Below are 13405 nucleotides of genomic sequence, written 5' to 3'. Positions count from 1 at the left end.
ATCACCACTGAGAAAGATTCGAATCATTCTCGTTGTCGTAATTCAGCTGTCAAAGAGCAAAATTACACCCGGCGCTCTGGCCTGGTGTCCGTGCCAGACTGACTGAAAAAGACGTAACCTCCACAATCCATCCGCTCAACTAAAAAGAGGCTTTGACAGGCATGGGCGGAGGTTTCCAGGACTGATAAATGAGTTGCGTATTTCTCAGATCTCGAAGCCAACGCCATTCCTTCGATGCCACAAACACGGCATGCGTGTTTATGCCCGTTTATCGCCAAACAGCTTGAGCTGGACGCTGGAGAACGTGTATAAATCATCTCCAGCTTTTATGTAAGGAGCGTGTTTACCAGACTAAAACACAAATGTATACCATTCATCAGAGGAAGCTTTGTGTTTTTGCTGTGTGATAAGTTCATAATGAGTTTCTCTTGATGGAGATTACAGGCAGTGCTTGTATAAATAGGTCACGATGTTACTGGATTGTTGGAGCTGATTTTCTCTTGGACTCGAAGCAAGAGTCGAATAGGAAACAGGTCCCGGGTGGAAACCGAAGTCAAGAGGAGTGTACAAGCCTTACATAAACGTAGCATGGCACAGTGACTCAGAATACAAGCATAAGTGTGTCTCAGAAAACCCAAGGCTGGTTTGTGATGGTTAGAGATGGTTTGGTTCAGGTCTTGCTGATGAACCAGCATATCTTACTTTTATATATAACATGTCAATGAATACTTATGTCATGGTATTTACATTGCACTCCAAAGTACTTAAAAATACCATTGCCGAGATTTGTTGTTGTTGTTGTTAATGAATTTAGATTTGATAGATCACTCCTTAAAAAATATCAAGGCAATACCATGAAAATACCATGGAAAAAAATCTTTGCACATTTGCATGGATATTTGGACACTAGCATGAAAATGCCACAGTATTTAGTTTACTTTTAAATACCATGGTATATCAATATGTGATCAGTACTATGGTCTAGATCAGAAAATAATATTGAACATTGAAAAATGTCAAAAACAAACTCCACATGAACAATGCTTATTTTTCTAATGCAATGAAACTTTGTGAATTTGAATTAAAATAAATGAAATATTAGTAATTTCCAGTGACCTAGAACTAGTGGAGCATCTTGAATAGTTTTATGAACAATTAAGATTAGATTTTGAACCCCAGATTTTCAATGAGATCTTTTGGACACACATATGAGAAAAGATAAAAACACAGAGACAGTGCAGACGCTGTCCATCTCTCAGTGCGGAGTGAGGGATGAGCTCCTGAAGAGCAGCAGACACAACAGATGCCTCAACACAAACACACACCGCTCGTAAATACTTTCAGATGGAGGTCTTACACACATGCAGGTCTGTGCATGTACATTTGGGTTGTGTGTGTGTGTGTGTGATCCTGGTATTTCCTACATTATGGGGACCAAATGTCCCCACAGCAATAGCAATACCAGTCAATTTTGACCTCTTGGGGACCATTTTTTTTTTGGTCCCCATGAGGATGAAGCTTATTGTTTTATTAATTTACAATATATATGTAATTATATACCACACACACATACATATATATACTGTGCATATATATAATTAAAATAATGAATAATAATAATGTATTAATATTATAAATATTTTCTAAAAATTTAATAATATCCTAAATATTATACATTTTTAATATAGCCTATAAATAAAATAATATTTTTATTTATATTATTATAAATTTAGCATGCAAGGGATCAAATCCCAACCTACTATTTTAAAACAATGTTTTTAAAATAAATAAATAAAGTATATTTATATTTATATATTTTATAAAGTCTCTATTTTATTTAAATATTATTATTTGATGAGGATTTGAAACCTTTCACACTAAACTGTTTTTGTGTGTGTGTGTGTCTTTGGTCCATATCTTCCAGGATGCCACTAATGTGTGTGTGTGTGTGTGTACTCACACACTCTGAACCCGGACCCCGGCGGCGTCTGTCCTCCCTGCTCGCTGTTGTAGATGGTGGTGATGTTCCCGCGCTCACAGTAGTTGGTGCAGCGCCCCTGTGTGCAGCGCAGCCGGCAGACGGTGGGGGTGAAGAGCACTTTAATCCGCTCGGGACCCCCGTGGGCGACCGAGGACGAGGAGCGCTGAGCGACGGCTAGACAGAGACACACGGCTAAGCCAGAGAGGAGCAGAAGAGTCAGTCTGTGAGGACGCATGGTGAATCCTGTTCACATCACGCACACATGACACAGGAGGAGGCTTTTTCTTGGATTGCCCCGGAAAATATCCCAACTAGTGCACAAAAATGATGTTTTCGCTCAGATATCGGGTCTGCCAAACACACCTGTGTGTGTGTGTGTGTGTGTTTGTGTGTGTGTGTGTTCAGAAAGCCGTTTGTTAAGGAGTCGAGAGCTGTCCTGATGTTTGAAGGTGCTGTTGCAAGCAAACTCTCGGGTCCATCTAGCTCTCGCTCTGCTCTGCTCTGCGCTCACACACACACACACACACTGACAGGCTTCCCAAAGCGCAGAACTTTCTCTGTCATATGAGCAGGAGAGACCGGAGTGGGCGGCGAAAGAGAGAAAACTAGTGGGGGAGAGAGAGAGAGAGAGAGACTTTGAGTCTCTGGCTTTGCACACGGGGGTGAGGTCAGCGCCGTTTAATGTGTGTGTGTGTGTGTGTGTGCCGGGGGCTTGTAGATGAAGGAAGGGGTGTATTTTTCTTTCACTCTGCATTTTCAACACTGTCATTTGGCAGCTTTAACTGTTCCCCTGCAGTGTGCGCTGGACATTGAGGAATAGCTCAGCGAGAATGAAGTGGAACACAAAAGGAGTCATTTTGAAGAATGCTCACGCTGCTCTTTTACAGAAATTGAATGGCAATCTGTGTTATTTAAGTATCATTCAGATACTATTATATTGTTTATTAATATTTTGAATTAGGTTTTATTTTTATATTTTATCTTTTCATTATATTTTTCGTTTTAGTTATTTCGTTGCATATTTGGTCTTTTTTTTTTTTAGAAGTTTTACTTTTTTTTTTACAGTATATATTTTATATTCATTTTTATTCCAGTTGACGTTTATTGTATTTAAAGCAACACTTTTTTTTTTTTTTTTTTTGAGGTTATAGTTTCAGTAAACTATAAAAACTCTGAAGTGGACAAAATGACAAAAAAGCACCATAAAGTATCATATATGACGTCCATAGGGCTTTACGGTATATCCCAAGACATCTGAAGTAATACGATAGATACTTTGAAACAATTATCACTCAGAAATGATGTAATGTTTGACAATTTTCACATATAATTACAAGGAAACGCCATTGAATTAAACACGAAAGACTGAAATAGTATATTTTAATGGTTTCTTTTTTTTTTTTACAATTGGTCTTGTAAAATCGTGATATATGAGGTACTGCCAAGTCATGAAAATGAATAGATCTTTTATAATAAATACGCAGTTTTATAGTATTGCCAATCTCTAAAATATTTGATCAGGGAGACAATTTGAGTTAAAAATGAAAAATATTGGTAATACTTTACAATAAGGTCTCGTTTTTTAACATTAGTTAATGCATTATGAACTAACATGATCAATATAATTTAACAAGCTTCATGAATGTTGGTTAAAAACACAATTGTTCAATGTTTGTTCATGTTAAGACCATTAATTCATTAAATGGAAAAGAGCTGCCGAGATATATTTAAAAATATTTCAATATTCCCCAAAATCCTTTGTTTTCAATGGAAAAGCAGGTCGTTCAGGTTTGGAATGACACGAGGGTGAACAAATGATGGTTATTTTCTTTTTGTGTGAACTTTTCATTTAAAACTGAGGATAAACCTATAATCTAAAACAGGCTTTTGACCAAATACGTATCTGGATCCACACAAAGTCAACAACTCTACAAACCAAAGAACAAACCGTCTCATAAAAGATGATGCTACAATCTTCACAGATGATATTTTTTGTCAAAATCTGGTGTGAATAAAATCTTAGTTGTTTCTCCTAGACAGCAATGAGAGAGCAAATGAACATTTTAGGCCCTAGTATTATCTCAAACTTGGCTCAGATTTGCCAGTTCTACCATCAAACGTATGCGATCTCAATATGAACTCAATTCTCTTTACCTTCTTCTAGGATGAAATCATTTGCTGTCAAAATTTATTTCTAATTATTTGATTAATTAAATTTCTCCTGAGGAAGTTTAGGAGAAACATCTAAAACAAGTTTATAAATCATAATAAGAGGACTTAATATGCGTTTTACACTCATCTTTCCTTAATGTGTAATGTTGCACAAAGTCCCTCCAGCGGGATTTCTTCTCTATATCAGAGTCAGTGTTTCTGAACTCCTGAAACGCCTCTTGAGTTTCTTCCGGGAACAAACATCACAAAATTCCTCATTATAATAATCCATACGCATAATAAAGGGGCGGGGCCTGGTTGAGTTAGTTAGTAGTGTGTTAAACTGGTGGTTATGGGAAGGGGTGGGACATTTCCCAAACACACTCGAAGCGCTTGACCAATCACAACACACTGCTCCAGCCGACCAATCAGAGCACAGTGTGCTTTTCAGAAGGAGGGGCTTCATAGAGACAGGAACTAAACAGAGCGTTACTGACAGACTGGGAAGAGAGGAGCCGCAACAGTGGAGAATATGAGGAAAATAACATTAAAGCATGAAAACCTGTTCTAGTAGAGCACAAAAACAAACCAAAACTTTGTAAGAGCAACATCAGAACAGTAAGGTTTTCCTCTAGGAAGAAGCCAACAGTGAGTTAAATGAGGTGAAATTGACTGTAACTCAGCTTGACTCGACACACTTTCAGAATCCAGAACAAATGGGTCTGTTTTCTGTGCGGGAGCCTCGGGGGGACGAACACTTCTCCCCACACCTGTACGCTCACTGCACTGACACATCGCAGCAGCTGGAGCAAGGCCTGCTGGGACGGGACATTACTAATGCTACCCCTGCACTCCTCAGGGCGAGCTCTTACCGTACAACAACGCAAGTTCACTACCGTATACGATGCATCAAGGAAGAAATCAACTCGCTAGTCACGACTGTTTCCCGAAACTGTACCGTCGCAAACTGGTCGTTCTGGTGTATAACTGGTATAAAAAAAAAAAAAACCCGTTAAATTTACAGGAAAACCCTGGCAGCTGTGGTTACCAGAGTTTTCCTGTTAAAAGTACGGTAGCAACGTTTTAGGTTTTACGACTTTTAACCGTATATAATTTTACAGCGATAAACCGTATTTCATTATCTGATATAATGTTAATATACTGACCTTTTGAAGTATTAATATCTGTTTTTTTCCATTGTAATACACTGACAGCCAACAATCACAGCAGTGCTGAGAGTCAAATGGTCAACCAAAGCTCATCATAAGCAGCTCTTCCACAAGAAAGTTAATGCTAATATACAGAAGCTGCACAGTGTCATTCACACAAACATTAAACACCATCATGGTAACATGTTGAAATTTAAAAAATGCAATAAGCATTAATTTAACAACATTAAATGTAACATAAAACCCTAATGTACATAACTGATTAGAAAAACTCAGAAAATTATGAAGAAACAGTGATTTAAAAACAAAATACATCAAATGTGAAGTGTCACGCAGGGAATTGTGGGAATGTCAATTTACATTTTTTCACTGTAAATTATACAATGACTTGTAAATTTAACGGTATTTTACAGTAAATTAAATGTACCATTATATATATCACAGTTATTTACCGTATATTATAAGGAAACTTTCTGTTAACCAATTAACAGTTTTTCACTGTAGCATTTTTACAGTGTTTTACCGTTAAAATCACGATCATTTTTTACAGTGTACAGTCGCAAACTGGTCGTTCAACCACGTTGGTTAATGATCTCACGCAGGTGTTGGAGTAATAACTGGAGTAATAATGAATCTGTTTGAGATCGAATTAATGCTAGATTTTATTTGCTATACATTACATCTATTTCTAATTTTTCTCAATTATTTTGCTGTATTTCCAGATTCAATCATTCAATACGTACTAGAGCTCGTTCACACATGCTCACTCTTCAAAAACGGTGCTTTAAATCTCTTGACAAACTAAAAGACATACACGACATTTGTATGAATTTTAAATATAATAGATTGTACTGAATGCTTATTTTGCTCACAATAAGGATTTATTGAGTCCACATGTCATGCAAACTAGAGACTCTGCTTCTAACCGCAGGTCGAGATCTGTCGCTCACACACACAACTCTGCGATGCTGTTTGCGAGTGTTTGTTGGAACGATGGTTTCGGGAAACACCGACTCGTTGAACTGCTGATAACGAATGAACTTGCGATCACAGTCGGAAACACATCCCTGTACGGATGACCTGTGGATCATTTTACCCAGACTGACCGCCTGCCGTGGCCCTGCAATGACATTTAATACAAACATTTATACACATATATCTCTTCCAGGAAGTAAACAACAGCTACTGTCATTTTCCCCTTCTTGATCTACTTAAATATGACTCCATCAATCATTCGGGAGGAGCTGTTCAAGTGTGTCATGATGTCAATGTTTTACATATTAATGAGGCAGTAAAACATGCTTTACTATAGCAACCAGTGTTGTTCCTCATGTTGTTTGGAAAATGAAGTTGAATTTGTAACCTTATTGTTGTAAATGATGTCATCATGTGGTTCTGGATCAGAAACAGACACACACAATATAATGAACCTGGGGTTATATTGAACCCCAATATTAAAAAGAAACACGTTTTTCAGGCAGGTTTTGCTCTGTCATCTGTTCTTTACTAAAATGTGTCCTGATGCATTTCCATGAAATCAATGACTTTGTGCCATGTACATAAGCAGAAGTGTTGGGTAATACTCTAAAAACATGTACTGGCATATCTAGTGAAAGAAGGTGCTAAACCTTCATCAAATGTTAAACGCCAACTTCAGGATGCCAAACTTACACTTTAAAAAGTGCTGGGTTGGTTTAACCCAATTTTGGGTCAAATATGGACACACATGTGGTTAAAAATTTAATTTAAAAATTTAACCCAAACGCTGTGTTTGTCAATATTTGACCCAACTTTGGGTTAAAACATCCCAGCATTTTTTAGAGTGTACTATTATGAGCTATTTATTTTCTATTAATTTGCATTTTTAAATGTGCAACTCTGTTGCTAAAATATAAGACATCCAAGTATAGTTTAAAACTCTTTTTTTGTGCAGTTTTTTTTAAAACTTAACATTAAATGAACGTCTTTGCATTCATTTATTTATGTATTGAATTTTAGTTTTTAGTCTTCTATATGTAATTTTATCTTCGGCTGTTTATCTGTTATTGGCCATAGCATGAATAATTATCATTTACATAACTTTTCCTCATTCATTATACACTCACCTAAAGGATTATTAGGAACACCACACTAATACTGTGTTTGACCCCTTTCGCCTTCAGAACTGCCTTAATTCTACGTGGCATTGATTCAACAAGGTGCTGAAAGAATTCTTTAGAAATGTTGGCCCATATTGATAGGATAGCATCTTGCAGTTGATGGAGATTTGTGGGATGCACATCCAGGGCACGAAGCTCCCGTTCCACCACATCCCAAAGATGCTCTATTGGGTTGAGATCTGGTGACTGTGGGGGCCATTTTAGTACAGTGAACTCATTGTCATGTTCAAGAAACCAATTTGAAATGATTCGAGCTTTGTGACATGGTGCATTATCCTGCTGGAAGTAGCCATCAGAGGATGGGTACAAGGTGGCCATAAAGGGATGGACATGGTCAGAAACAATGCTCAGGTAGGCCGTGGCATTTAAACGATGCCCAATTGGCACTAAGGGGCCTAAAGTGTGCCAAGAAAACATCCCCCACACAATTACACCACCACCACCAGCCTGCACAGTGGTAACAAGGCATGATGGATCCATGTTCTCATTCTGTTTACGCCAAATTCTGACTCTACCATCTGAATGTCTCAACAGAAATCGAGACTCATCAGACCAGGCAACATTTTTTCAGTCTTCAACTGTCCAATTTTGGTGAGCTCTTGCAAATTGTAGCCTCTTTTTCCTATTTGTAGTGGAGATGAGTGGTACCCGGTGGGGTCTTCTGCTGTTGTAGCCCATCCGCCTCAAGGTTGTGCGTGTTGTGGCTTCACAAATGCTTTGCTGCATACCTCGGTTGTAACGAGTGGTTATTTCAGTCAAAGTTGCTCTTCTATCAGCTTGAATCAGTCGGCCCATTCTCCTCTGACCTCTAGCATCAACAAGGCATTTTCGCCCACAGGACTGCCGCACATTGGATGTGTTTCCCTTTTCACACCATTCTTTGTAAACCCTAGAAATGGTTGTGGGTGAAAATCCCAGTAACTGAGCAGATTGTGAAACACTCAGACCGACCCGTCTGGCACCAACAACCATGCCACGCTCAAAATTGCTTAAATCACCTTTCTTTCCCATTCTGACATTCAGTTTGGAGTTCAGGAGATTGTCTTGACCAGGACCACACCCCTAAATGCATTGAAGCAACTGCCATGTGATTGGTTGATTAGATAATGGCATTAATGAGAAATTGAACAGGTGTTCCTAATAATCCTTTAGGTGAGTGTATATTCCCTTAACAAGAGTTTCATATCATTTTAATATCAGTCCATTCCTAACTTTAAGAGAGAGATATTACTTGGTCATGCTAGATGATAGTTTATCTGACCTATCAAACAATTCTCATAACAAACGAAACAATACATGATTTAAAAAGTAATAGGACACTGAAGTGTACAATATTCATGTACTCCTGCTCTTTATTTAAAGGCCCATGACTGGTATTAAGAGGGACCTATTATGCCCTTTTACAAAGTCTTGATTTTGGGCTCTACTAGAACAGGTTTTCATGCTTTAATGTTATTTTCCTCATATTCTCCATTGTTGCGGCTCCTCTCTTCCCAGTCTGTCAGTAACGTTCTGTTTAGTTCCTGTCTCTATGAAGCCCCTCCTTCTGAAAAGCACACTGTGCTCTGATTGGTCGGCTGGAGCAGTGTGTTGTGATTGGTCGAGCGCTTCGAGTGTGTTTGGGAAATGTCCCGCTCCTTCCCATAACCGCCAGTTTAACACACTACTAACTAACTCAACCAGGCCCCGCCCCTTTATTCTGCGTATGGATTATTATAATGAGGAATATTGTGACTAGTTCGAACGCACTTCATCAGCACGTAATAAACAATCTTTCAATAACATGTGCAGCTTAACTCAGATATTGTCATTTGGTTTGTGCCACAATCATGGCCTCTGAATCTAAAATAGAAACTCCCGAGGTCACATTAGTGCACAGACACAAGGGAAAATACAGCATTAATTAATTATAAGCTTACCAAAATCCACTATCAACAATCTCTCACACAAGCATTCATATTTGGCAAAACAAACTGGACATTAAAATCTTGATGAAGAGCTTAAGGGTCAAACTATTGTGTAACGCTCCTGACGCCAACAACTTCTTAAACTCTCATCTTATTGACTCGTGACACTAAATATTTATAAAGTGTGTCATTTCATTCATCGTCACAAAAACAAGTCGTTAAAGAGAAGTGGTTTCCTCATCGGCTTCTGTCACTCCCTCTCTACATTACAAACTCTCTCAGCGGGGAAACTTGGACTCGGCCTTTACAGCCGGCGTTGAGGCTTGGATTTCCGAGAGATCTGGCATTTGGCAGCGACTCGAGTCTTTTCCATGTGAGACGACATCCCTCATTCCTCAGTCGAGTTTTTTCCACTGCGACAGGCAATAAACATTGACAATAATGTGTCCGGAGAAGGTGTATTACTAGCGCTTCGAGTTAACGTGCTGTCGGACGGAGGGAAGCCCTGAGGTTAAGGCAGTCCAGGGGTGTGTTTATGCTGGATCTGGATTTAAAGGCCCGGACTGGTGTTAGGAAGAGCCTCTTGGGAATATTTGTGGGCTACAGAACACACTTCATTACATAAAGCCACACTCAGCTACAGAGAAACTTTAAAGACAAGCTCAGGAAACCCAGAATAACCACAGCTCAGATATTCTCCAGCTGCAACTTCTTCATAGCAGTGCTCATTAAGTGTCTTTTCATTTTAATTTTAGTCAAAGTTTTAGTCATTTTGTTTCATAAATTTTATTAATGTGTGTAAAACTCGTAATATATAAACATATATACTTAATATATAGACATGTTTTTAAAAAAATATTTTACTTCATGTATTTTTTTTTACATATTTTATAATTTATTTAATTTTCAAGTTTATTTTATTTTATTTTTTATCATTTATATAGACTAGTACTATTATAGTTTTTGTCAATATTTTGAATTAGATATAAATTTTGATATTTTCTGCTTTCATTTTAGTTTTAGTCAAACTTGTAGTCATTTTGTTTGTTTTTGTTATTTTTCCAAAATATTTTATAAATGTATGTGAATCTTATGACATATTTTTATTGTTTATTTTATTACTTCAACATAATCTAAAAAAAATTGAAATGTTGGTAACTGTCTGAAATAAAATAAGTTTAAGTTTTTTTAATTTGTTTTTATTTTATTTCAGTTGATGTTTATTTTATTTCAAGTAATTACACCGTTTTTATCATTGATATAGACTACTATTATAGTTTTTGTGAATTTTTTTTTAATTACATTTTATTTTGATATTTTCTGTTTTAATTTTAGTTAAAGTTTTAGTAAATTTGTTGTGTTTTTTGTCATTTTTATAATTTTTTTATTAAATGTATATACACAGTTTTTAAGAATTAAAACTAAAACCTAATAAAAAAAAAATATCGACTTTTTTTTTTTTTAAATAGTACATCAACTTAAAAAAAAAAAAAAGAGAAATGTTCCCTTGGTAACTAACTGAAATAAAATAAGTTTTAGATTTGAAGTTTTTATTTATATTTTATTTTATATCAGTTAATGTTTATTTTATTTAAAGTAATAAAAAGTTACTTAAATAAAAAGTAATAAAAAGTTTTAGTTCATGATAATAACCCTACTTAAATAACAACATCATGATCGATTTGAAGTGAATTCCATGAATTGCTGGCCCAGACTAAGGAATCGCTGTAACATGCCATTTAAAGTTTCATCTCCACAGAGCTTTACTTATCAGCTACAGCTTCATATTCAAGGGCTTAAAGACTATAAATCCAGAGATAAGCAACATTCGACGTCTGTGTGTCTGTGTGTGAGTCAGTGAGAAAGAGGTCAGCCTCCCCGAACTCCCCATCCGCTGCCACCGAGGGCCGGTCCGGCGTGTTATGAGGTCATGGAGACACAGGGGTTCCCATTAGCAAAGCAGCACATCCATCTCCTGAGTAATTACTGAGCATCACCTCTGGGCCAAAGTAAACAATGGCAGGAATACGCTACAATGGCGTATCGAGGACTGCCTCCATGCAAACTAGCCCAAATCGACAGGCAGATATACCTTAACACGGCACAAAAGTTTTAAAACCAGGAAACAGGCCGAATTATTAAAACAAGATATTCTCTGCTCAAGGCCTGCTGCTTTGAAGCCAGTGCTGCTTCTGGCAAGTAAAAGGTTAACATGTTGGCACAGAAGCCTGTATAAACCTTCATAAGTCCACAACAACATTCTCAAGCCCCGTGACTTTTCCAATTGTTCGGGATTTACTGGACAAAGATGACGGATAAGGATTTTCAAAAAGGTATTTTGCTCTCAATTTAGTACCTGATAAAATACTTGTGAAAACACTTTACAATAAGGTTCAATTTGCTAACATGAACTAACAATGAACAGTTGTATTTCATTGTTAGTTAATGATAGTCAACTAATGAGATGATTATGGTTTACAGCTTATTTTCACAATATTCTAATTTTCAATGTGGAATTTTCATATGCTGTAAACCATAATCATCAAAATTATAACAAATGAAAGCTTGAAATATCTCACTTTGCATGTAATGAGTCTATGTAATATATTAGTTTCACCTTTTAAATACTGAAATAAATGAACTTTTGCATGATATTCTAATTTTTTGAGTTTCACCTGTAAATATGTATATTCATAATACAAATGCTCAAGGAGATTCCATTAATTTACATGATCTGCCCAGGTCTAGAAACCACACTTTTAAAAGAAAGTAACCTCATATATCCAGGTTTTTCCAGACCATGGGAACCCTGGTTGAATCTGTTGTTGAGGGAGTGGATTTAAATAAGAAAATTTAAATAAGAAATATAATCTTGAATCCCCCTTGGAAGTGTGCCGGTTGACAACCAGTGTCGCGTTGAAAGTACAATTGGAATTGTTTTCAGCAGGTTATACTAATATTACTAGAAGTAGAAAATTGCTTTTCCCTTCAAGCCTTCACAAATCTATCAGTTAGTCTATGTATGAGACATCCATACGCAGATTTCTTCTTTAACAGTTTTGTTACGTTTCAAAAAGCTAAAAGATGCCTGTGAGGAAATTCGCATTGCTCAGTGGTTGCGCATTCATAACTCAGGAGACAAAAAGGAGTTCACTTATGCTTAATTTGAGGCTCAACATTGTCTCAGATGTTTTTCCAAAAACAAAAATCTGAATACAAATACAAATATAAACACTAATAAATCAATTGTTGATATAGTGTAAGACCGCAGAGCTAAAAACCGAAATGTGAAACATACAGTCAGATTGTTTGGTCTTTGAGTTTGATATCATAATGACGTTTGATTTCAGACAATTTTTTTGAGATCTAATTTGCTCTTCATTTAATCTCATTGCTGTCTAAGCAACCATTTAAGTATTAACAGGATCTCATTTGAAATGTTCATTCCTACAACGAAGGATATGAGGTGTATGTTTTCCTAAATCATTTGATTTTTCCCGATTTCTCCCCGGCTTGGACTGACCTGCTGTGTAAAGGAGTGTGTACTGGCCACGCTGAGTGTGGAAGGTTTTGGTGCTGGAGAGTTTGGTTTCTCCAGTAGAGGATGAAGACTCCAGTCTGCTTCGCTCTGATTCAATGTATTTCAGTATAACACTTGTGATCTTCTCTCCACCAGTTCCACTGGACAGCGCTCTCTTCAACAGGACTGACTCGGCCTCTTTTAAACTGCAACACAAAGCAAAACAAAACCTGTGGATGCTGAGAATCCCTTTAAAAATGCAAAAATAAATCCACAATTAAAAGTTCGGAAGAAATAAAAGCAGTAACACTATAAAACACTCTCTGTACAAACTAGAATAAGTATGATTGTCATTTTTTACAGTTTCTGCCTGGAACTTATAGCAATTGTGGAGGGTGCTCCGGGATTATGGGGTCCGGGGCCCTCTGTTAGGGGCTGACGGGTCCCTGTACGACCGGAGCAATTCACATTGCTGCTAGTAAGTCAGACTTGTTCCCGGTGCATGTTGGACTCCGGCA

General features: G+C 37.1%; 1 protein-coding gene across 2 annotated transcripts in view; it reads right to left on the bottom strand.

Moving 5' to 3' along the window:
• Window positions 1-13405, bottom strand: part of LOC130069997 (latent-transforming growth factor beta-binding protein 4) — a 125978-nt gene that overhangs the window by 95138 nt on the left and 17435 nt on the right. For both annotated transcript variants that reach the window (XM_056234234.1, XM_056234235.1), the window contains exons 4-5: window positions 12891-13093; window positions 1961-2155 (exon numbers count right to left, since the gene is read on the bottom strand). In XM_056234234.1, the coding sequence (XP_056090209.1) occupies window positions 1961-2155; window positions 12891-13093 (398 nt within the window). The remainder of the gene's footprint in view (window positions 1-1960; window positions 2156-12890; window positions 13094-13405) is intronic.

The sequence above is a fragment of the Rhinichthys klamathensis genome, unplaced genomic scaffold (assembly GCF_029890125.1).
Source record: "Rhinichthys klamathensis goyatoka isolate OS25496 unplaced genomic scaffold, OSU_Roscu_1.1 h1tg000391l_1, whole genome shotgun sequence".
NCBI classification, from domain to species: Eukaryota; Metazoa; Chordata; class Actinopteri; order Cypriniformes; family Leuciscidae; genus Rhinichthys; species Rhinichthys klamathensis.
Note: the sequence above shows the minus strand (reverse complement) of the source record. Positions and strands in the feature narration are given on the sequence as shown.